Here is a 24,914-nt window from a genome sequence, read left to right as displayed (position 1 = left end):
ACACAGGGGCAGCTCCCAGCCCCGCCCACCCCTGGGAAACTCCTCCCGTGATTGGCCGCGCCCCGGGACGGGGCGGTAACCAGGAAGCGGGGCAGGAAGCCGGAGTCGGCCGGAGGAAGTGAGAGTCCTGGGCCGTGTCCTGAGCAGCCGGCATGGAGGGGGGCGGCGGGGCCGGCCCTGCGGTGAGGGGGGGGGACGCAGGGAAGAGGGGCGGGGTCTCCTCACTGGCTCGGCTGTGGAGCGAAGGGGTGGCCGGGGATGGAGGCGAGGCCTTGGAGGGGCCTGGGGTCAGCGAGATGGGCGCGCGGTGCAGCTGGGGAGGGGAGGCCCCGCCCCACGGGGGGGAGATGCTGACCTGGCTTTCCCCCCCCCGAGGCTTTGGTTCCCCTCGGTATGGACAGTGCTGGGGGCTCATATCAGCAGTGGGTGAGGGGTCAGGCTGCTCTGCTGTCCCTTTCCCAGCCGGAATGAGGTTTCATTAGAGACAGGCACCTGTCTGCCTGTTCCACGTGGGAAAGCAAATGCACCGGTACAGCTTTGTGCCCACCTCCGTATACATTCACTGTGTGCCTGCCCTAGCGCTATTGTTGATGTCCGCCTCCGGCGCTGGTGGTCCGTTGGAGAGGAGGTAGCAATGGGGTGTTCCACGTTGCTCCCCACCCCTTACCTTTCTGTAGTTTTTTTGTATTCCGTCCCAGCCTCTTCTCACCCCCTCACCACACCAATTTCATTCAGTAGTTCAGGTAAATGGATGAGAGAACCAACACACGGCCTCAGCCCTTGCAGGGAAGTTCACAGAAGTTTGGAATGTGTGTGTTATCTTGGACCAGAGTGAAGATGGATTAGAGTAGGGATGCATCTGGAAACAAAATATTATACAGCTAATGAAAAATATCCCAGCTAATCCCAAAGATGGATACTTGTAATGAAAAGTATTGTGGGTTAGCAACCCCTTACTCCCTTAGGACTGACAAACAGATCATGCTGTGAATAATAAAGTTTTCCTTCTCGAAGCAGATTTAACTATATTTTCAAACAACTAAATGTTTATACATCTAAATTAAAGTGATCCAGTTTTGAGGGTCCTGCAGGTCTCAGCAGCTGTGGAAATCAGTTCACTGTTATTTAGGTGCCTAAATATGTATTTAACTGCCTAAGTGTAGGCACCTAAGTTTCAAAATCTTGGCCTGTTTGTGCAGGAATATTCTCCAATTATTGAAATGCAATCTTCTCTGGAAGAAAAAACAGCAACTGATTTTCACAGAAGGTTTTAGGAAGGGAAGTGAATAAATGAATACAAATCAGTACAATATATTATAATATTTTTATAACTGTGTTTTTGCTTGTTTGTTGGTTGGTTCTTGTGCATGACAACACAAAGTTACACCCTGTTTGTATAAACTTTGAAACCATTGTTATAGAGTAGCTTTATTGTAAACAAATCCCTTTTTTTGCTTAGACATAATCCTGCAAGGTGCTGAGTGCCCTACAGGTTTGAGCCCAGAGTACCTGAAACTGTATTCTTTGTGTTGTGCTACTCGCCCCCAAAATGTTATTGGCTTCATTGAGAGCTTTGGACACCTAAGAAATGCAGAATCAATGTCTTAATTGATTAATGTTAATGATGTCTTTAAATTTATTTATTTGTTTATATTGCTGTAGTGTTCCCCTCACCCCCAGGTATGTTGGGTGCTTTCTACATAGGGAAGACACAAATCCTTCCCAAAAGAGTGTCTAATTTAAATAGTTGGTAAATATTTTCATTGTTAACCCACAGTGTAAACATCACAGCCATGGCCCCCATCAACCTCAAGCACGGAACGGGCATAGCATCCATAAAGATCAATCAAAAATACAAGCAGCATTTCCACTTGTGGAGGACTACAGTAGCTGCGATATTGTCAAAGCTACACAGTAAGCCAGTTGTGTATTCTATTTTGTATTAAATAAGGAAATTTGTGAAGGTTGTTTAAATTTAAAGCCATTTGTAATATTTATTTCTTAACAGAGCAGACTATGCGATTCCCCTCACCCTCCGTTAAATAATATCAGAAAAAGAACTGTAAAACCATGCTCTACAATGTTTTTTAATCATAAGCAATATAAAAATAGCTGTGGCTAAACCAGATTAGTGTCAGTTGGTATAAGGTTGTATGTGTCAACTAATTTAGGGCTCAGTCCCGCACCTATCCTTGCTCAGGAAAGATTTCCACTGAACACTACAGGAAATTTTGCCTGAGTAGGAACTGCTGGATCAGGCCTTTAATGGGAGATTATTATTATTATTTTGAATATGTGAAAACCTCTAAATTAGAAAATACTAAAGAATCACAACTAAAACTGAATATTTTTCTTACCTGAGATATGGCATATTGGAGCGGTGCAAGGAATTGGTGGAAGCAGGATATGATGTCAGACAACCAGACAAAGAAAATGTGACACTTCTTCATTGGGCAGCAATAAACAACAGACTGGATCTCGTAAAGTAAGATGTAGTATCTGTGTCCGTATGACCATATAGTTGTAAATAAATAATTTAGGCAGAATATTTTTCTTGTCTTACATGTTCACTTCTGTTATTTCATAACCAAGTGAAACCAATAGCATATACTGTGTTAATATACTTACCTATATCCAGTCTGCATAGGATATGCCACTGAAATGGTATAGTATTACTATTCACTTTCTTTTAATGTGAATTTGTGCAATACATGAAATCCAGTATGTTACTGAACACCCAGGTTTCAGGTACAAAATAAAATTTTAAAATCTTCATTTGAAATGAACATCTCCAAATTTTTATTGGTCAATACCTTAATAGATATTTCAGATGGGAGTTCTTACTTTCTGGAACTTCGAGGTGCTTCCCTGGAGTAGCCGAGAAAGAGAGGGCAGTTGAAACCAATTCTTTCTAAATAGTAAAATAGAGAATTAACGCTCAACTTTCAACACAGATTTCACATCTTGGAGTCCAATCCTGCTGAAGTACATAGAAATGGAGGGTGCTCAGTGCCTTGCAGGATTTAACCTGTGATATGAAATTTTAAATACATTAAATATAGTATATATCTGTCCTTTTGCTATCTCTAAAGGCTTGGCTACGCGGTGCATTAGGACGCACCAGCTAGGGTGTAAATTCTAGTGCACACCAGCATATTGTGCACCAACTCACCAATGTAAACCCTGCTGGTGTGCACTAAAAGTTCCGTTCCGCATGTTAACGTAGTCCTGTTTGAATCAGGACTACATCAGTGCACACTAGGGAACTTTTAGTGCACACTAGCAGTGTCAACCTGAGCCAATTAATGCATGACACGCTGGTGAACGTTAGAATTTACACATCTCTGGTGTGCACTAACACACCATGTAGACAAAAAGCCCTAAAAGATGAGATCCATGTAGACGAACAGCTGTTGACGTCAGTTGGGCTCAGCACAAATGTGGGAGTCCACTCACATGAAGCAGCTTGAAGGACTGAAACCTAAGGATCCAACCAGCAAATACTTAAGCATTTGCTTGATTTCACTATCAAGAACGCACAGGGCAAATTTTAATTGGGAGAAGGAGGTCTAGTTAGTGTGGAACTAATAAATTGCATAGCATACAAATTTCAGCTTGATGTCATAAATGCATTGCTAATTACTGTATTTCTTTAAATGCAGCATCTTTTTCAAACAGCAGTTGTTACAGTAAAAGTATCTGTGTGTTTGCCTGTCCAGTGAAAGTGTCATTATTACAACAATAATCATTAGTAGGGCAGTCTGTTCTCTGAGTATTAGTTTTTCATCTATCTGTTATTTACTCAACCATTTTATTTTATTGCTGTTATACAGGTTTTATATTTCCAAAGGTGCAGTAGTGGATCAACTAGGTGGAGATTTAAATTCAACTCCACTTCACTGGGCCATTAGGTATGGTACTTATAGATGCCAGTTATACTTCTGTCAATATTAAATAATACAATACATCTGCTGTTCGTTTATTAGTTAGTATCTTCATCCTAGTTAGTTCTGCATTTCTTTTATTTAGGAACAATAGCTTGTATGTGTATATTAGCACCCAAACCTGTCCTCAGATACCCAGGTGCATACCGTTGTGGAGCTTGAAAAATAAGTTACTATTTAGTTATGTATTATAATCATGTACATCCATGTTTTGGGCCTATGCTATTAGGGCTGGCTCCAGGGTTTTTGCTGCCCCAAGCGGCGGGGAGGAAAAAAAAAAAAGCCGCGATCACGATCGGCGGCAGCAGCTCCACCGCGCCTCTTCCTTCTTCGGCGGCAATTCAGCGGCAGGTCCTTCCCTCCCAGAGGGACCAAGTGACCCGCCACTGAATTGCTGTCGAAGAGTCCGACGTGCCGCCCCTTCCCCTTGGCCGCCCCAAGCACCTGCTTGCTGAGCTGATGCCTGGAGCTGGCCCCGTATGCTGTGGATGGAGCAATACTTAATATTCAGAACTTGTGTCTGAGGTCTAACGGGCAAAAAGGATTTTTTAATTTGTATTACCATAGTAATATGATTGAAAATTCCTCTTAATGCCTGTTAAGATACAGGCCAATGCTTCTGAAGACAAGTTAGCTGGCCACGTTATAGCCAAGACCACGCAGGATGCAACATGGCCAACTAACACTGTTTCAAATGTGTTAGCTGGATTTAAGGGAGGATCCCAGGCTTCAACTTGACCAATTTAGCATGTATTAAAGGCACTGTGCTGTGTCTATACTAGACTTCTAAAAATGTGTGAGTTAGCATGTTAGCTAAATCAGCTGGGTTTAACATAATTTAGGAACATACCCTTTTTGCCCATCAAGATAGGACTTCAGTAAGCTGGTCAGGAAAGGAAATGGAGTGCTTGTCTACACAGGAAAATTAACTGAAATAGCTCTGTGTGTGGATACTCTTATTCCAGAATGAGTATCTTTTGCTGGGTTTAGCTTAATCCATTTTGAAATAAATGTGTGCACACCGGGAACTATTCCTGAATAACTGTTTCACTTTAAATTCATATCCTACCTTACCCTGAAGTAACTTTCAAGTGTTAGACTAGCCCTTAGTACAATTTTTAGTAGCTCAAACTTGTGGTCAAAAGTTAGATTTCCCATATCCAGAGATATGATTCTGGTTTAAATAACCAAATTGAAATGTTCCTAGATGCATTAAGTACAAATGAGAATAAAGTATTAATGATCCTGTAAGCAAAAGATATAGACTTCTTGGAGTGACTGATACATTGTATTCATATACAAGGGATGTTTTAATTCACGTTTATTAACAATATTAATTTAAATGCTAGGATTTTCCACACAGACAGCAAAGTAAATTCTTAGTAAATATTCAGCACTGTTCCAAAGGTTAATTTTAATCATTGGTTAAATATACTTTTAGAACATAGTCTAAGTTAAACTTAACAAGTTTCTTTAAAGTTTTCCCTGTGGTTTTCCACGTTATTGGATAGTCAGTCAGTCTGAAAGATTCCTTTAGTATGAATTTGAAGAGTGCTCTTTCATAACTTGTTGTATCTACATGTTAAAGATTTCTGAAAAAGATTTCATATTTATTTTCAGGCAAGGGCATTTATCTATGGTAATATTGTTGTTAAAATGTGGAGCAGATCCTACCCTTATTGACGGTGAAGGATACAGCAGCATTCACTTAGCAGTGGTCTTTCAACATATGCCTATAATAGCTTATCTCATATCAAAAGGCCAGGTATGTTTTAGTTATGCAGCAGATATCCCAAATGTTGTTTCCTACCTAGTTGTCTCTCTTGCTAATACATTTTATCTATATTTTATCTAAAATACATAAGCAATCCTGTCCAGCATCATGCAAACCTATAGTGCAATATAACTGGCATTTAAGTCCAATATCTGACAATATATCCTTGAAACACATCCTAGAAGACAGTATTTCATTATTCAGTTAATAACTGGAACTCTGTAACAGCCTGTTATTTGAAGCTCACAAAACACATGATCAACCTGACACTGTATTTTTCAATATTTTCTCGTCATCTCTCAACTCTTTTTAAAACTTCACCACTATGCACCTGTGGCAAGCTAAATTTAAAGGTAGAAATGAGACCGTGTGATGTATGTGTCAGAGAGAATTTTTTTTTTGCTGGTTAACATTGTGATCAGACCAGCAGTGTCACGCAGGACTGCCTAGAAAACTTTGGTCCCAATCCTGCAAGCCCTTAAATATGTGCAACTTAGCTCGTGTGAGTAGTCACACTGAAGTTAATACATTTAATCTTGTGAGTAAAATTAGGCACGTGTGTAAGTGCTTGCAGTATTGGACCCTTTGCTCAGATAATATTTTGCAATAAGATTATACAATCTGATAAACACATTTTCTCTCTATCCTAGGGCCCATTGTAGTAAAATAATTGTAACCTGTGGAGTCTAGGTATAGATGGTATATGCCACAAACATGCTTAAGAAGACTCTTCTTCTACCTCAGTTGCTGTGAGAAATAGACTCTTCTTCTAGAAATTTAAAAAAAATCCCTTTAATTCAATCTATATTATACTTCATTTTTGTACATGAACCTTAATTCTTGCTTTCAAAATGTGAATGTGTAATTCAAGAAGGGAGAAAATAACAGAGGGAAAGAGATCAGTTAACAAGTGGTAGAAAATTGGTTATTTCCTTATTTGCTATAGCTGACTTCCTTTTCTATACTGCATACTGATTACTAGTTCACCTTCTCCCCCACCCTCAACCTCTCCTTACACAAGGAGAAAAAAGAATCTCTCTTTTTCCCTTCCAAAATATACTGATGTGGTAAAGCTATTTTAACTTATAGAATTAGATGGACATAGGCAGAAAACTAGTGAAAATTTTCTCTTGAATTATTCTTGTTGGAATCTACCTACCTGTACTAAAAGAAACTACATACAAGAATTGAGAGAATGGAAGAGTAAAGGAATTCCTTCTAAAATGAGTTCCAGGTTCTCAGCTGGTGTAAATTGGCCTAGCTTCACTAACGTTAGTAGAATTATGTCAGCTTGCACCAGCTGAGTATCTGGCAGAGTAACTTTTATTTTCTGAAATCTATGAATAATTTATATCTAATAATCTCAATATCTTTTCATACTCAGAGTGTAGACACAACAGATTTCAGCGGACAAACGCCTCTTATGCTGTCAGCACAGAAAGTAATTGGGTAAGTAATGGACAACTAAAAAGTTACCAATCCTCTTGCACCCAGATAACTCATAGGCTTTTTAGAATAATGAAATACATCACTTTTAATCAGAGGTTACAAATGCCAAAAATTTCACCCCAGAACAAATTATTTCAGCTGATTGATAGATCCTTAAAAAAAAAAAGGGGGGGGGGAGGGAGGTATCATGGAAGTAGTGTGTCTGTAAATACAATTTGTGAGCACCTCTATGAATCTGTATTCATATTTTATTTATGAAGACTCCTACTTTCTGCACTAGTACTGGTGGTCTTCAAATGCCAGCACCTATAAACCATCTCCCACAATCCAGAAAAATAGGTGGAAGTAGGATCACAGTAGGAAAAAGGCAGAGCCCTAGGCTAGTACAAAGTCAATTTGATACTCTGGAAAAGCTACACATATACCTCATACTTACTAGTATTCAAACAGTGAGGCATTCGAGACATTTGTCACATACTTGGGAGTAAAACTTGACAGTGGTCTGATATATCAGCCTCACCTGCAACACCTAAAAATGAAGATCTCTTCCCCTACCTCCTTGATACGAAAGCTATCGGAAAAATTCCTAGGGAGCAGATCCTTCAGTCCTTTGTATATCTTTATCTGGTGTTTGCTCCAGCTGAATACTCGACTAAACATGCAGTCACCACACTCAACTTGTTGATACTCCTGCTGTTAGCTGTTTGAACTACACACTGACCTCCAGCCTGTATGTGCTAGTGCACATAGCTCCACCCGACCTTCGACAAGATGCCATTACTGTTAGCTCTGCCTGGAGAGCTGTGACAGATGAAACCAACTTAATATGTCTCCAGCTGATTGATTGCCCTATTCTCAGTTAGGAAACGACACACAATGCCAACTCAAAGGCCTGCTCATATTCAGGGCAGAAATCCCACTCCTGTGGACTGGAAAGATCATCCATGGTGTCACACTCAACACCCCTTTGCTACAGCATCTCGCCTGCTTCTGGACAAGAGCATGACTGGCCTTTTTCCATACACAGACGATGCCACCAAGGAGCTGAAAACTATGTTCTCACAGAGTGGAAGCATTGGTGGGAAATTTACTTAAACACTAAATAAATTTGGGAGTCCATTGCTGCATCTGCCTCCTTGTCCACTTGACCGCAGATTCGGGACCAGACTCAATAAGACTACGCTATGGCTTGTCCAGACTTGCCGTACCTGTTCACTGGCTTAACTTGATTTCATCCCCATGCTGTGATTGTGGGGCAGCATTGCAGACAACAACTCGTGGTGGAAGAATACTCAACCTGACATCTCAAGAGTGGTTTACAATTTCTAGCCTCCCCGATACAGAGGCTATCCTCTGGTTGTGGAATCTGGACATGAAGCTTTGACGTTTGCATACGAGAGAAGTATGGGGAAGTGTATTTTAGAGAAATAACTACTCGGAAGTCATGAATTCTAATCCTGACTCTGATACTGACTAGCTTCGTAATCCTGGGCAAATCACTGACAGCTGTGTCCGTCTTTGTTCCCACCCTACAGGGCCGGCTCCAGCATTTCTGCCGCCCCAAGCAAAAAAAAAAAAAAAAAGCTGCGATCGGCGGCGGCAGTTCAGTGGCAGGTCCTTCCCTCATAGAGGGAATGAGGGACCTGCCACCCCAGAATTGCCGCAGGTGCCGCCCCTCTCCCTTGGCCGCCCCAAACACCTGCTTGTTAAGCTGGTGCCTGGAGCCAGCCCTGCCACCCTAAAATGAGGATAGTCACATGATGGTGTGAAGATTAATTTAGTTTATAAAGTGTTTTAAAAATGTGTTTATCTCTAATCTAAGTTGTCTTCTGTTTGCTAACTGGTCTGTATATCCTGTTTATTTTCATCTAGACCAGAACCCACTGGATTTCTTTTAAAGTTTAATCCTTCTCTCAGTGCTGTAGACAAAATTCAAAAGAATACTGCATTGCATTGGGCAGTTACAGCAGGAAATGTTAATGCTGTAGAGCTACTGCTGGATGCTGGATCTAATTTGGACATAAAAAATGTCAAGGTACAATTTTTTAAATTTCATTTCATTCTGTGTAGTACAACAATGTGAAATTACTTCAGAAAACAATCTGAAGGCTCTGTCTAATCCTGTTTCAGGTAATTGGGACCTTGATGTCCATTATAATGGACATCTGAATACGACCATACCGGTTGGCATTCTTATTCATTTTTTCTAAAATGTAGATGGGGATTTGTTTTTGTGTGTTGCAGAGGTTGAATACACACATTCATGGCTATGTTACTTCAACAAACACCCATATCCTTTTATCTTAGGCAAGCCACTTGACATTTCTGCCTCATTTTCCCGAGCTATAAAATGTGGATAATAATTCCTACCTCAGAGGGCAATTGTGAGGAATAGGTACTAAGGCAGAGATTTTTCAAAGGTGGCTAGTGATTTTTGGGTGTCTGCTCTGAGACCCTTAAAGGGACCTGACTTTCATAAGTGCTGGACATCTTCCCTCTGAAAACACAAACCTTTTAAGATGGCTTCACTGCTCTTTTTCACATGCTAGCTTGAGCAGAACTAATGCATGTCTGCCTACCCACACTGGGAAGCATATGATATCTTCTTTCATTTTCATGTGAGAATCCTAGAATACCATCCTTATTTATACTTTTCTTGCCTTCCCCTTGTGGTTGGAATGCAAAATTTCTTGACCTTGACTTTGCTAGAACTTCAGATTATTGCATCTCCTCATATAGACCGTACAGCTGATAATTCAGATTTGTTAGCACTGAAAACATTTGCAGCCAGAACAGTCTACTTGGTTAACTTAATTTTATTGTATCTCTGCAGTAAATCTGCTATTGGTAACTTAAATTAGTTTGAAAAATAAACATCCACCAAATAATTCCATTTTTCTGTTACTTCTCAGTAGTTATTTAAATGTAACATACATTTAGAAAAGTAAACTTTAATTTCTATTTTTAAAGGGAGACACACCACTTGACCTTGCTCACCAAATTCAAAATCGCTTGCTTATTCATATGCTAACTCAAGAAGAAAAAATGAGAATCAGAAAAAACTCCAGGTTACTCAGGATGTTAGCGAAATATGAGGTATTTTCTTTCATATAGAAACAATTCATGGACTACAGCAGTAGACATTTTTACATATATATTAATGTATATGACTTATGTAGTCTAATCTTGCCTCCGTTTAAGCCTGGAGTGGGCAAACTACGGTCCGCAGGCCATATCCAGCCCCTCAGGGCTATGGATCCGGCCCGCGGGATTGTCCCCCATGGACCCGGCGCCGCTCTCAGAAGCGGCTCCTGGGTGGGGGGGCAGAGGGCTCCGTGTGCGTTGCCCTTGCCTCCAGGCATTGCCCCCTGCAGCTCCTATTGGCCGGGAATGGGGAACCGCGGCCAATGGGAACTTCGGGGGAGGTACCTTCGGGGCAACGCACACAGAGCCCTCCTGTCCCCCCTCCCCCAGGGGCCGCAGCGCTTCCTGGAGCGGCGTGGGGCCGGGGACAGGGCAATCAAGCAGGGAGCCTGCCCTGGCCCCGGTGTGCGCTACTGCCACCCCGGAGCCACTTTAGGTAAGCGGCGCCGGGCCAGAGCTCAAAACCCTCCTGCACCCCGCCCCCCAACTCCCTGCCCTAAGCCCACTGCCTGCACCCCAACCCCCGCCCTGAGCTCCCTGCTGCACCCTGCGCCCCCTGCCGCACCCCTCCTGCACTCCAACCCCTGCCCTGAGCCCCCTCCTGTACTCCACACCCCTCCTGCACCCCAACCCCCTTCTCTGAGCCCCCTCATACACTCCGCACCCCTCCTCTGCCCCAATCCCTTGCCCTGAGCCTCTTCCTGCACACAGATTTAATTTCTATAAGAAAAAAACACCTGGTTTCAAAATGTAGCATGAGAATTTTTTAATATGTACAATAGGACATTAATATTTGTTTAAATTCTAATACTTTTCATTGGGTCTGATGTTAGACCTTTTCTCAACTAATGTGGTTAATAAAGAGCTGGAGGTTTTTATAATTGAAGAATGGTTTTAATTTAATTTGTAGTTTGCTATTTATTAGAAAAATAGTACACTTACAGTTCCTATGGCACAATTTTTTTTAAGAGAAACTTCTGAAACTAGTAATATTTTACAGCAGTTGAAGCATTTGGTTTAAGAAGTTAAAATAGTCTTTTGGAACAAAGTTAGAAAACAGATTGAAGAAGAGATGGGTTGTAGAGAAAAACTTTAATGCAAAATATAGTGATATTGCTTTCCCGCTTGTTTTGTTTGTCCTCGGGGAATTCTTTCTTTGCCTTTGAACTCCCATTAATTTTTGCATCTTGCATTTGCCGTGTCATGTGCTGTTTTGTACTTAGTGTAATATTTAGATATAGTGTTGTAACATTAATCATTTTGATAGTTTTTCCTGCTGTTGCTGTCTTCCTTGACACTGATGTGGGCGATAGGATACATAATGGACTTAAATTCCGATTCTTGGCTTTTGAAAGGAAGCCTGCTTCTCTTCATATTTTTCGGGATAAGTCTGCTTACAAGGTTTGTGCACTTAGATTTTCTGTGCATGTATTTATATAAGAATTATATTTGTATGTCTCTCGTACAGTATTCCCTTCAGAGTGTCTTATAAGTTCACTTTAGCTATAAGTAAATTAACTGGTTAAAATAATTATTTCCCACTAAGTTTTTGTTTTGTTTTTAAAGACTCCTATGGTTAAATGTTTATCAAAACAATTACAGAAGGTAACAAAGTTACAAATGCAAAAACTGTTTAATCTCCCAGTAACAGTAAACCTAAGTGGTAGATAAGAATTGTTCAGACATACTGTTCCATTTTAAATGAATGACGCACACAAAAATAAATTAAACATAAATATTGTTGAGGGTCTGATATTGCTACATGCTGAGCTTACCCTCTAACAGTAATTACAAAAATGTATGTTAGCGAAACCTTTTTTCCCCTTGGGGATAAGATCCTGGATTGTGTTTGAGAAATCTTCCTCCCCCCTAGCATCACCCCCAACCTCTAATCTACTGCAACACCTTGCAACTAGCGTCTGTTGAAATGATACTGGTACTGCCCTTGTGTAGGAGTTAACATAGACTGTACACTTCGCATGTTAGAGTATTCATCAATAAAGAAGCTGATTCTGTTGCCATTGTATTATATTGGAACACAGTGTTCTTCAGGACATTTCCTTTACAGAGCAGCACTGTAGGTGGCATGCCATAGCGGCCACAAAAGCTTTTTGAGCAATAGTTTATAATTCAGTTTAAATGATGACTTAAAATGAACATGAGTAAAGTCTTTATAATACATTTAAAATATTTGACTGCGAATTGATATGGCTTGGAAATAGATGTTTTTTAATAATGTCTTTCAGGCAATTTGTGGAGCTCAAGAACCTAAAATATTTACCAGCAATTTTCATGCTAAGTTCCATTTTTTGGCTGTCTATGACCTGGTTTGTCTGGTTCCTGCCTGATATCCTTTATACTCAAGGAGTGAAATGCCAAATAAATTTGGGCCCCAGTTCTGCAAATATGTATGCTTTTGCTACTAACTTGTAAGTGTACATAGGGTTGGTGTTTTGCTTCCATTAGGAAGGGATGATGTAATTTTGAACTACTTTATCTGAAGGCTATCAGTGGACAGAAATTGAGGTTTACATGATTAGAGAATAATTGCTAAGTATAATACAGTTTTACTTTTGGGGCAATAGTTGATAGTATTGAGATTGGGCTTTTCAAGCGTTATCCATTATATTCAAATATTCCTTTAAATAAAGTTATTAGTTGAGTAAAAATGTATAAAAAGCTTTTGTTCATTATTACTTTAAAATTACATTTTGCCTTCATGGTAAAATGTCTTTTGAAGAACATTTATCTTTAGTAAGCTTCAATTTCACTTATGCATTTATTTTTGAGGTTGTTAGAGGGGATCCAATAACAAAGAACATATACACCTCTACCCCAATATAATGCGACCTCATATATAACTAATTCAGATATTATGCGGTAAAGCAGCGCTCCGGGGGAGCGGGGCCGCGCGCTCCGGCTGATCAAAGCAAGTTCAATATAACACGGTTTCACCTATAACGCGGTAAGATTTTTTGGCTCCCGAGGACAACGTTATATCGGGGTAGAGGTGTATTTGTTTATAAGATTTGCCTTCTTACCCTTTGGATGTTACATGGGGCACCAGGAGATGGAATTCTGCTTTCCTGTGATTAAACTTAAGCAGTGCCATCAGATAACAAGTTGGTTTAAATGTGAAGGCACAACAGTAGATTTTTTTTTTTTTTAATGTTTTGTTGAATACAAATTAGTGTGTGCCATTTTTAAACCCAATTTTCCCTCCAGGTTAGTTCCTCATGTGGCCACCTACCTCGCTCATCAAGGCTCTGATCAAGCACAGTGTTCAGACACATGCTTAAATGCCTTCTGGATTGGGGCCCAGATAAGTAAAAAGTAAATGACATCTCCACATTCTAAAAGGACAGTGATTCAGAACTCCTTTTGCTGCTGCTTTATCATTTTTTTTTTTTTAAATAGAACTTCAAAAGTGTACTGCCTTCAGATACATTCAGGGGTTGAGCTGCATTCTCTGTGTATGGTATATGGCTTTTCTTTAACACACTTCAGTTCTTATAACAGGCTATGGATTGATAGTATGTGTAAAGCGATGTACAAGTGTTGTTGCACTCACTATCCTGTATTCTGCTTTGTTGTTGCACGGGGGGCTTTATCTTTTAGTTTTGTAAAACATTTCCATTGGATCAGAAGGCCTTTAGGGAGATATTTGTAACTGAAAATAATTTCTGTATTAAACCAGCAGTAATATATTCCTACATTAAGTAGCATTACATTTTTAATTACTTCATCCCTTAAGTGGCATTTTCTTTAGCACTATTTCTAATGAGATCTCCTTAATATGATTATTAGGATTAATTTCTGTGGTGGGTATATTCCAGCTGGGAACCATGTATATATTTGTCTCACTTGTAAGTAAGTTATTTGTTGTTACTGCTGTGTGTAAATGTGGAATTTGAGTTTCTGGCTGTAAGTTTAAATGATTTATGTCAGTTCAATCCTTTGTTTCTGGACGTAAAAATTAAAACCTTTAACTGGTCATGCATTAGAAATAGTGAACAAAATGAACACAGAAAGCCCTGACCAGTACTTGAGAAGTGGTGGGCAAGTAGGTCCCATTCCTTTTGTTTTCCCCAATCCTCCTACGTGTGTACATATTTCTTTTCTGGGAGTACCCACAGATTCATAATGTAGTGTAAATGTTTTGATTGGTAGAGCCAAACTCTTTGGACATACTTATACATGTTTGTTGAACCTTTCCCATATGCTTTGCTAAACTCCCAGCTAGTATGTCCTGAATTTGCTCCCCCGGATCTACAAAACAGAAACAGATGCAGAGTATTAACAATATCCACAAGGAAATACAGCACCATATGGGCTCACAAGAGAATGTCCTGCAATTGCGTCATGACTAAACATGATACGAGCTATGGAAGAGATTACATCTCAAAACACAAAATATCAATATTTGTTAGAGTAACATTTTTGGTTTTAGCCACTGAGTTACTTCATTGTATTTGTAATATGCAAGAGAGAACAACTTTGAGTTAAAGTGCACAGTGCTGTACCTAGGAAGATACCAGTCTTAACTTGGTGTGATTTGTTTAAGTGCCCTTCTCAGCACCCCCACCCGAACCTGTGTATAAATGCTTATAATAGAGGGGTGTAAAAATTCTGTTTATAATACACATGTATCTTCATTTATATAAAAGCTTTACACTTAGTGTAACAGTGCAGCAAATATCTATATACATAACCATACTATGCCTAAAATGTGTGTACCTATCTGTATATTTTGTACAGTATATATTTACATATAAATATTATTAAATTGGTCAGTCATGGGGTAGAAATAGAAAAAGATCAAATACCAGATCAAATCAGGAGTTCATCTAGTCCAGGATCTTGAGTTGTAACAGAATGCTGATAGGATTTTCTTTTTCCATCCTATAAATGTCTTTCCTTTTGAGGGTGATTGGTAGTAGAATTATTGTCAGTTGGCCTGTGAGATCCTCCACTAGTGGATGTCATCTTAGCATATGTTCCTTCTTACTGTCATTCCTTATATGCAGTATTCCTTACTGGTGGAGAAGGGATGTGTGTTCCAGGGTGTAGTCAAAGGCAGGAATCTGAACTCTGTAGGAGAGGGAAAAAGAGATCTTTGGTCTTGAATTTGGCTTGTAAGTTATAAACTGTGATAGTAAATCTCTAGAACTACATTGAACAAAACAATAAAGCCCTTGCTGTGTGAGAGCCTATGGAGTACAAAGATTGTACAAAAGTGAAGTCCATCCTTTTTCGTTATTAGTGAAATACTTGTAAAATTACAATGATGCAGTGCAAGTTAATTTTAAAGTATAATCATTGTAAGGGCAAAATATTGATAAATTTATGTAAAACAATATTCCTTAACTTGAATGCTACATTTAGCAGACACAATTTTCCAGATCCCCTTCATCCTCAGCGTGATGGGTCTTCTCTACTATTTCTACAAAACATGGAGAACGGATCCTGGATACATTAAGGTCTCTGAAGAAGAAAGAAGAAAGGTATTTTATCTCAACAAAACAACTTAAAATATACCACAGTATAATATGTTTGTTCATTTTTTTTCTGTGATTTTATATTTAAACAGTAATATTTCCTTTAGTCTTCAAATAGATTTATTTTAACACTTAGTACTGTAAGTGGCAGCTAATACTTACCTATTTTTATATATTGTAAATTATTTCTCTTATCACTGCTTTCTTAAAAAAATAACTTCCTCTCTATATCATCTCACATAGATGTCTTTGTCTGTTGAAGTTTGAGATGCAGCTGAATTCTACACTGGTTTTACCCAATAAAATGCCATTGGTGTTGTCTGTAATTAAAATTAATAGAAAACTTGGCCCACAAACTGTGACTGTCTCATGTGGTTTCCATATGTTTATAATGCGTTATGCATGTTTGTGTTTCTAAGTTATATTGATGCTCAGCGCTAGGGGTGCTATAAGTTTTGTTAAGAGCATTTTCATGATCTTCTTGTTAAACATTATGGAAACCTGGGAAAAGTAACCTGGGCAACTGTTACCCAATTGCATTTAGGATGCAGGGGCAAGAAGTTGCCATGCAATTAACAGGTAGCTTACTATGCTCTGCTTCATGGTCACTTGGGATTGTGCGGGGGACACCACATGTGGCAGCCTCTGCCCTTGTTGTCTGTCAGAAGTACTACCAACTGCATGAGAGGTACTTTTTAAAAATTGAGACTGGTTCTAATATATATATTATATGAATTGTTTTAACTATTCTGGACAAGCACTACTTCACACAAAAAAAAAGAAAATAAAAAACAACGTCTTGCATGGTTGGGGTACTAGAGGACTAAACCAGATAGGTCTCTTCCATCTTGCATTTCCTTGAATCTGTGCACCTTTCTTTGTCTACTCCAGGAAATCATTTAGCTTCATCTCAGTGTAAATATTTTGATTGCATATCTTTAATAATAATACTTGACACTTGAAGAGGACTCGTCATCTTGATAGTATTTAAGAAGCCCCTGATCTTCCTGACATCCCTGGAAAAATTAGATAAATAGAATTGTAAAATAACTTGTGTCTTTCAGAGTATTGTTACTCTTGCAGAAGCTGGCCACTTGGATTTCAGAACATTTTGCACATCATGTCTTGTAAGTGAGGTTTTTATTGCATGTTTCATGTATATTACTCCTTTTTGATGCACTGGGTGTTATGTGCATAGTTCTCTGAATAAGAGGACTATATTTTTGTTCTTATTCTTTGGGTCTGACTTCAGTATTACTTGTCACATGAGTGAGGACTGCAGGCTCTGTACCTTTAACCTTAATTTCAAATAATCCTTTAAACAACTATAGATAGTTTTAGTTGGCCTATAAAAGGAAAAATGCATAATTGTGTCATTTTAAATTATGTTGAAAAGTTTGGTCTATAATGGGAACTGCTTTTTTTTTTAATGTAGAGCAAAAATAAGTGGCTTACATGATTTATGCATGATTTATGTAACGAATTACTGCATTTTCCCCTTCCACTTTCAACTAGGTAAAAAAGCCTTTGAGATCCATGCATTGCATTGCTTGCAACTCATGTACTGCTAGATATGACCAACATTGTTTGTGGACTGGACAATGCATAGGTGAGTTTGTTTATTTTAGCATACTTGGAGACACCTTGTGCTAATCTCCTGAAGGACAGCACCTAATATCACAATCTAGTTAACTTTTGCGATTGATAAATGAATGGGTATGGACATTGACAGCCAGTGAGATCTGTATCCAGCCCTTCTCCTTTGTTGTGTGGTTTCTGAAATGAAGCCATTAAGGTGAGGGAGCTAAAATGGTTCCTTGGGGCTCTGAGCACTATCATTAGAGAGGAAATGGAGAAAAAGATAGATAGGCTTGGATTGTTATGGACCTTAAAGCTGCAGGACTGTCTTTTTAAAGCATATGTTTAGGTTATTGTAACTTTACTTGTAAATTGGAAAGGTAAATATTTAGAATTTCCACTGCACTGTGTGAGGTATACAAAGTTATTTGTTAGACTGAAGTAATTCTGATGTAAAGCTTTGAACATATTTATAATCAAGATTTAAAGAGAGATTATAGTTTGTGTAATACGATACCCAAGACAGTCTATTTTGTCTTTTACATGTGAGTTCGTAATGCTGAAGAATACAGAGCTCAGATAGCTAAATTAAATAGCAGTAGTACAGTTTTACTGTTTTATAATGAGGTGATTATCTTGAGCTAGAACAGAGCTGGGGTTGCTAGTTAAGGCTAGCTCCAAATACAGACTAAATACTTGTCACCTTTCTCATTAGTTCCATTGATGTAACTGGGATTACTAGCATGAGAAAGTTGGGAAGGAATTAGGTCAAACTGTGGTGTAATTTACTGAGCATGGTGGAAGGGATAGTCAGAACTTTCTTTGAATGATGTTGAATATCTTTCTACTTCTGTGAACTTTGGGAAAATACAAATGGTGTTAAAATACACAATAAAAAGTATTTTCTTCATTGTCCCAAATACAGGTGTTGGCAACCATTATTATTTCATCTTGTTTCTGCTCTTCCTAACTATGGTTGGAGTCTGGATGGTATATGGAACTCTTCTCTGTACGTATTCATACATTTCATTTTCAAGGAGCTATTGCATACTTTCTTCATTTTCTAGCATTTCATATATTGTCATTTTGTGGCTCAATCCTGATCTTGGTTGAGCAGGAACAATCAGCATATCTGAACTCATGATCAAGCTTTTGGTTAAATTTTTGTCTAATATTAATAACAGTTCAAAAATTATATATTTTTAAAAGGTATTGCTATAGAGTTTCACAATTTTAGGAAATGTGACATCATAAGAGAAGTGGAGGTTATACTAGAAACAAAATTCAAGAGCCGTAAGGAATAAAAGTGTGTGTGTACGCTAGTGGTCTTGTACTCTTCTACCTGCAGTAGAAAATGTGGTCCTGAATATATTATCACAGACACTTATTGATCTTGTGGTTATTGGGGACAAGTCTGTAGTAAAGATTAGTGCCAAGAGTATCTTTAAAAATGTAGTGATAGTTTCAAAGAAAGAGCAAATTATTTTCCCACAGCTGTTGCTCCCAGGAAGCATCCTGCATCCATTTCATACGCAGCCACTTTCCTGAGAGATGTGATTTGTGGGTTCAATTTATAGTACACCTCTACCCCGATATAATGCGACCTGATATAACACAAATTCGGATATAATGCGGTAAAGCAGCGCTCCGGGGGGACGGGGCTGCCCACTCCGGCGGATCAAAGCAAGCTCGATATAACGCGGTAAGATTTTTTTGGCTCCTGAGGACAGCGTTATATTGGGGTAGAGGTGTATTTGCATCTTTGGTTAAAAAAAATAAAGCTGGAAAATTATGAAACATGTTTCATCTCCTTGGAGCTCGCAAGTTCTTCTCTGATTGGAGGATTCAGAAATTTTTTAATGAACTAAAAGCCCTTATGGTGTGACCTCCTGAGTGTGAATTGTGATATTTAACATCAAAGAAAAATCCAAACAAGGAGTTGGCCTTTGTGTTCTGTGTAATGTTATATGAAAATGAGAGGAGTACTAACATATAGGGAAGTAAAGTGGGTATATGACAGTGTAAGAAATGAGGCCTGATCTTGAATTCTTATCGTGCACCTCAATGAGAGCCTTGAGTGTGCAAGAACGTAGGGTTCTCCTAAAGTAAACATTGCATTTGATCCAAAACCTGGGAAGGCTCTTAGCTGTCTAAATCCTAAAACTAACTTAAATCTAAGATTTCAGTGAGATTTAAGCATGTTCTTAAAGTTAAGTACATAATTGTTTTGCTGAATTGGAGCCTAAAAAACGAACTTGCCTAGTTTGTTAGATTTTTATACGTAATAGCATGTAACCCAGGCTGTAGATGTCTCAAAGACTTAAAAAAAAAAAATTAAAAAAAAATCCACTTCATATCTCTCTAACTTTGGGTGAAGCACTGCTTAGCCCCTTGGCATTGATTGAATAATTTTTCCATTAACTTCATTTTTATTTCCTTGGATTTATAAATGCAAACAAAAAGGTGACTGTCACAAACTGTAGATGCTTTTAATTATTATTTAAACCCAGTGAAGTAATAATCATTGCCTTGCAGTATCATTAGGGTTACCATATTTCAGCAAGCAAAAAAGAGGACGGGAGGAGCCCCATCCTGCCCTAGCCCCGCCCCTGCCCCTCCCACTTCCCGCCCCCTTCAGAACCGCCAACCCTGCCCCCCGCTCTTTGTCCCCTGACTGCCCCCTCCTGGGACCCCGGCCCCTAACTGCCCCCCAGGACTCCACCCCCTACCTAAGCCTCCCTGCCTCTTGTCCCCTGACTGCCCCCTCCTGAGACCCTCCCCCCATCCTAATTGGCCCCCTAGGACCTTACCCCCTACCTGTACCCTGACTGCTCCAACCCTTATCCACACCCCAACCCCCAGACAGACCCCTGGGACTCCCACGCCCCATCCAACCACTCTCCACCCCCTGACAGCCCCCCCCAGAACTCCCGACCCATCTAAACCCCTCTGCTCCCTGTCCCCTGAGTGCTCCGATCCCTCTCCCCACCCGTGCCCCCTGACAGCCCCCCCCCGAACTCCCAACCCCCCCCCCGCTCCTTGTCCCCTGACTACCCCTCCTGGGACCCCTGCTCCTAACTGCCCTCCAGAACCCCACCCCCTACCTAAGCCTCCCTGTTCCTTGTCCCCTAACTGCCCCCTCCTAAGACCCCCCCCACCCTAACTGCCCCCCCCGGACCCTACCTGTACCCTGAGTGACCAAAACCTTATCCATCCCCCCCCATCTCTTGACTGCCCCCTCCAAAACCTTCCTGCCCCTTCTCCGACCCCCTGGCCCCCTTGTTGTTGGCCTTCGCCTAATGTCTCTGTGAGCTTGCTCAGCAACTGCCTGAGCCGTTCGTCCCGGCACGCTGGGCAACAGTGGAGGGGAAGCGGGGGAGGAGCTCCAGACTGCCGGAGGCGATCTGCGAATGCAGGGAGGGAGGGAGTGATCTCTGCTGCAGGGGAAGCAGAGGAGGGGCTCTCTCTGGCTGTCGGAGCCCCATGTAAGTGGCACCATCCGGCCGGCCGGCTGCCCTGTCAGCAGCGCGCGCTCTGCATGGGGGGGGGGGGAGAGTCCGGACACTTACAAATTCCCCCGGACGCTATGTTTAGCTCAAAAAGCCGGACATGTCCGGGGGAATCCGGACGAATGGTAACCCTAAGTATCATCATTCAATTTTATAAAAACTCTCTTAAGTCCATCCAGTGCACTGGGTACCCATTCCATGAAATAAAAATGCACATTAATAATAATACAATAAAGGTCTGTTTATCCCATCTTGGCAGACTAATCTTCACAGGTCGTTATGATGACTTTGTAGGACAGGAGCTTCAATTCACATTTATCTTTATTTTAAATTGGCTCACTGGGAGGCATCCTGAATAAGTGAACCATACTACTGTAGTATATTGCATAGTGTGTAATAAATTAACTTGCTGTGATTTCTGATACCAACTGTAATTTGTTAAATGTGTATGCTGCATGCAGTATGCATTCAGTAACTGCATCTGTATTGTTTTTGTAAGTGGTAACACTAGAAATCTTGTTTCTAGAGTTTGTAATGTCTGGTTCCATGCTAGAATGTCTTAATCTGTTCTTAGGTAGTTTATTAATTTTTTTAGTAAAGGTTAACTTTACTCATTCTCAGATTGGTCAGAACATTGTGCAACAACTTACCTGCAAGATGGAGCGTGGACTTACTTCACACAGATAGTGTCTTGTTCTCCATGGGTTTTGTACATCTTTACACTAGTGTCTTTTCATACTTCGTGGTCTTCGTTGATGCTAATTATTCAGCTTTATCAGGTACTTTTTTGCTTCATTTATATGCTTTTCTTGAGGACTTTGACATTTTAAAAATTTCCTTGGCAGACTTGTCTTATCAAAGGTCTTATGTTGCACCAGGAGAGAGATTGCTTGATTATTACCTGTTAGGTTCACTCCCTCTGGGGCACCTGGCATTGGCCACTGTCAGCAGACAGGATACTGGGCTGGATGGACCTTTGGTCTGACCCAGTACGGCCATTCTTATGTCCTTATGTTCTTACACAAAGTGCTGCCAGATGGCAGGAGAGAGTGCATAGTCAGCCTTCCTTGGCCCATCAGTATCAAGCTTCAGTGATGTGCAATGATGACCCACATCTTCAACCCCCAGTGCTGAGCCTTTGGTTCCATGGCTATTTGTGCAGAGATCATTTCAGATATTCAGTCTGAAGAGATTCTCAAAATCAAACCTTGTAACAGAAGTCTGCTGTTCATAGTGTCTCTCTCTCTCTCTCTCTCTCTTTTTTTTTTATGCAAATCAAAAATATTTAGGGAAATTGTTAAGAAATTAGTTTTTAGAGGAAAAGAATCTAGGTGACCTATAGAACTGGTGTCAATTTCTAAAAATATTATATGGTTGATCATTTTGCCTAGTAGTGTAATTAGTGCTGAACTGAGAAATGTGTGTTTTAGCTCAGCAATGCTTCATTAATCCATTTAAAGTCCAATTAAGATAAAAATATATGACCCTGGCTCTACCCTGATTAGCAGTATCAAGCAATTTAAAAAAAAAACTTTGCTTTTCAAAGATTCATAACTTGGCTTCCTATACAGAATTGTTCCAGGCTGGTAGTTTTATCCAAAAAACTGATTTCTTTACCAGTGTTCAGAAAACTAGGGTCTGCTGTATATACATCTGCATATGTTAAAGAAATGTATTGAGCTAAAATTATTTTTAATTAGCTTCCTAGGTTTCTTCAGAAACCACTGATCTGTGTGTGTTTAATATAGTCTAATCTATTTTTAAAGGATATTAAAAATTTTTGACACTGTGGAAAAATATTTGGAAACAGCCAGAATATTTACAGTCAACTTCTCTGCTGTATACACAGTAGCTTGTCAACCTATATTACTTAATGACTTCTAACAAGCTATTCGTTGAGGTTGCCCAGCAGCCAGACAATAATTCGTAAATATCTCTGTGACCTAACATATAATGTTACACAACAGAAAAGGCAATGGGAAATCATAGGCAAAAATACTTAAATGTGAAAATGCAGTTGAGAAAATTTGAAAACTAAGGCTCAAACTCTGTCCTCTTCTTGCTCTCTTGTGCCAAAGTATTACTGCACATTGTTCTTGCAAGGAGATGGCTTCAGTGATGTAATAGGTCTTTTCCCATCTCTGTATTCTGAGTGGTAACGTCATGCATTTTCACCTCTGCAAATATCTAGGCACAATGAACCAATTAAGGATGAGTTCTCAGTTTTGGCATTGACACTCCCAACTTCTTGGTTTCTATCACTGCCTTAGTGGCATGTTTGTAAATAACTTATACCGTAGTTTCTTTGTGTTAAATATGCAGAAAAAATTAATTAAATTCTTTGGTGTCTCCATTATTTTAACTGCTTTAACATATCCACATTTCAACTGTCTCCTTCCCTCCACCACACCCACCTTGAAGATTGCATTTCTGGGCTTGACCTCACATGAGAGACTAAACCTCATGATACAGAGCAAGTGTTCTAAGCATGCTGCTTCTCTCAGGAAAACTCCATATAAGTAAGTATTTTTGGTAAGAGAATTATTCATAAGGAAATGGAATTTATCATTTTAATAATAATATGTTTAACTACTTGGTATGTGCCAAAGAAAAGTTAGTTTACTAGGTGTTTGCTGAATATGCCTCTTCTTCTGAGTTATGCAAAGAGGATGGAATCTGATCCACACCATGGGACTCTCCAGCAAGGGAGATGAGTGATTCCAGTGGGTGAAGAGCCAGGATAATCAGCTACTGTGGAACCCTTCTGTACAGGGCTGCAGGGAGGAGATATAGCCAAAGTATCTGATTCTCCTCAGTTGACAGACACTCTTTGGGGATTGTTGCCTACTGTTTATAGGTTAGAGAAATCCCATGGGGGCTCTAACTTACCCCATGGCCAAGCAGAGAATCAGGGTGACATAACCATCTACTGTAAAACTTGGCATAACAGAGAATCTGGCCCTCAAGGATTTCTGTTGAAGTAGAAATCTTTACTTTCTCACTATCTTTGTGCTGGTCGCTGTGATAGCACTTACTGAATTCTCCTGTTTTGTTTTGTTTTTTGTTTGTTTGTTTTTTTGTTACATTTAAGTGTAATATGGACTGGAAAGGCTCTATGAAAATATAATAGATAAGGCTATTTAGGAAGAAAATGTGTTTGTTTTTCTATTTCTTCTGCAAGAGCTCTCCTTGTCAGTTTTGTGCTTGAAATGCTCTTTAGTATACCATATTTGCTGTGTCGGCCCTCTTCTTTTGTTAAGTTTATTAATAGATATTTCTCTGACTTCCAGTCACGGATGTTTCCAGAACCTTGCAGACTTTTTTCAGTGCAGTTGCTTTGGTATGTTCAAGCCCAACATAGTCGACTGGACTAAACAATATACTCTAACATTTCATCCAGCAAAAGGTAAAAACGTTCACTGTGTATGAAGAAAAGCAACATCGAATTCTTAGAGCTGAGCTGAAAGCTAAATAAAACTGGATATTGTTTATATTGTTTGCAAGTTATTTTGAAACTCTCTTGCCTTAATTTTTTATATTGTTACTATTGTTTAAATAGTAAAGTTAAGTGATCATAAATTACAGCAAAACAGATGTGAAATAATTGCTGTGGTGGTTTGTATGTACTTTCAACTGAAACAACTTGAAATTTCATATAACTATGAGGTGTCACTCAACATATATTTTTATGAGAGATTTTTATACAGCACTCCAGAATTTTTATTTAATACCTTTTGATTAATTTTTCAGATTCATGTGTCTACAAAGAACACATTTGTTAAGGGAAATAAAATATTTTTAACATCTTTGAATTGGCTATTTCAAAAAGTTTTTAACACTAGTTTGTATTTTTGATAACTTATTTGTCTTTATACTGTGTAAATCTGTACAGAATCACTGTTTAGACTTACTGCTTGCCTTCACATTAAATAAATTAGCTTTCATGCTCATATTTACTGATTTTTTTTTAAATATTCAAGGGAAAGTATGAAACTTACATATTTACAAATCCATTAAA

The 24,914-nt window shown here is 39.4% G+C and overlaps 1 protein-coding gene across 2 annotated transcripts; it reads left to right on the top strand.

Annotated features, from left to right (window-relative positions):
* Positions 1-24,846, top strand: ZDHHC13 (zinc finger DHHC-type palmitoyltransferase 13). Of its 2 annotated transcripts, none has more exons than XM_065592616.1 (17): positions 1-118; positions 1,778-1,914; positions 2,363-2,485; positions 3,834-3,911; positions 5,565-5,709; positions 7,103-7,167; positions 9,040-9,202; positions 10,138-10,263; positions 11,579-11,712; positions 12,558-12,658; positions 15,691-15,815; positions 16,874-16,936; positions 17,325-17,418; positions 18,313-18,396; positions 21,518-21,675; positions 23,318-23,415; positions 24,187-24,846. In XM_065592616.1, the coding sequence occupies exons 5-17, from the start codon at positions 5,581-5,583 to the stop codon at positions 24,323-24,325; spliced, it is 1,479 nt and encodes a 492-aa protein (XP_065448688.1). In that variant the 5' UTR covers positions 1-118; positions 1,778-1,914; positions 2,363-2,485; positions 3,834-3,911; positions 5,565-5,580; the 3' UTR covers positions 24,326-24,846. The 2 variants fall into 2 exon arrangements, with proteins under 2 accessions (XP_065448688.1, XP_005305410.1); XM_005305353.4 differs by having other exon boundaries at positions 39-182.
* The last annotated feature ends 68 nt before the right edge of the window (positions 24,847-24,914 follow it).

This window comes from Chrysemys picta, chromosome 4 (assembly GCF_011386835.1).
Source record: "Chrysemys picta bellii isolate R12L10 chromosome 4, ASM1138683v2, whole genome shotgun sequence".
In the NCBI taxonomy this organism is placed as follows: Eukaryota; Metazoa; Chordata; order Testudines; family Emydidae; genus Chrysemys; species Chrysemys picta.
Note: the sequence above shows the minus strand (reverse complement) of the source record. Positions and strands in the feature narration are given on the sequence as shown.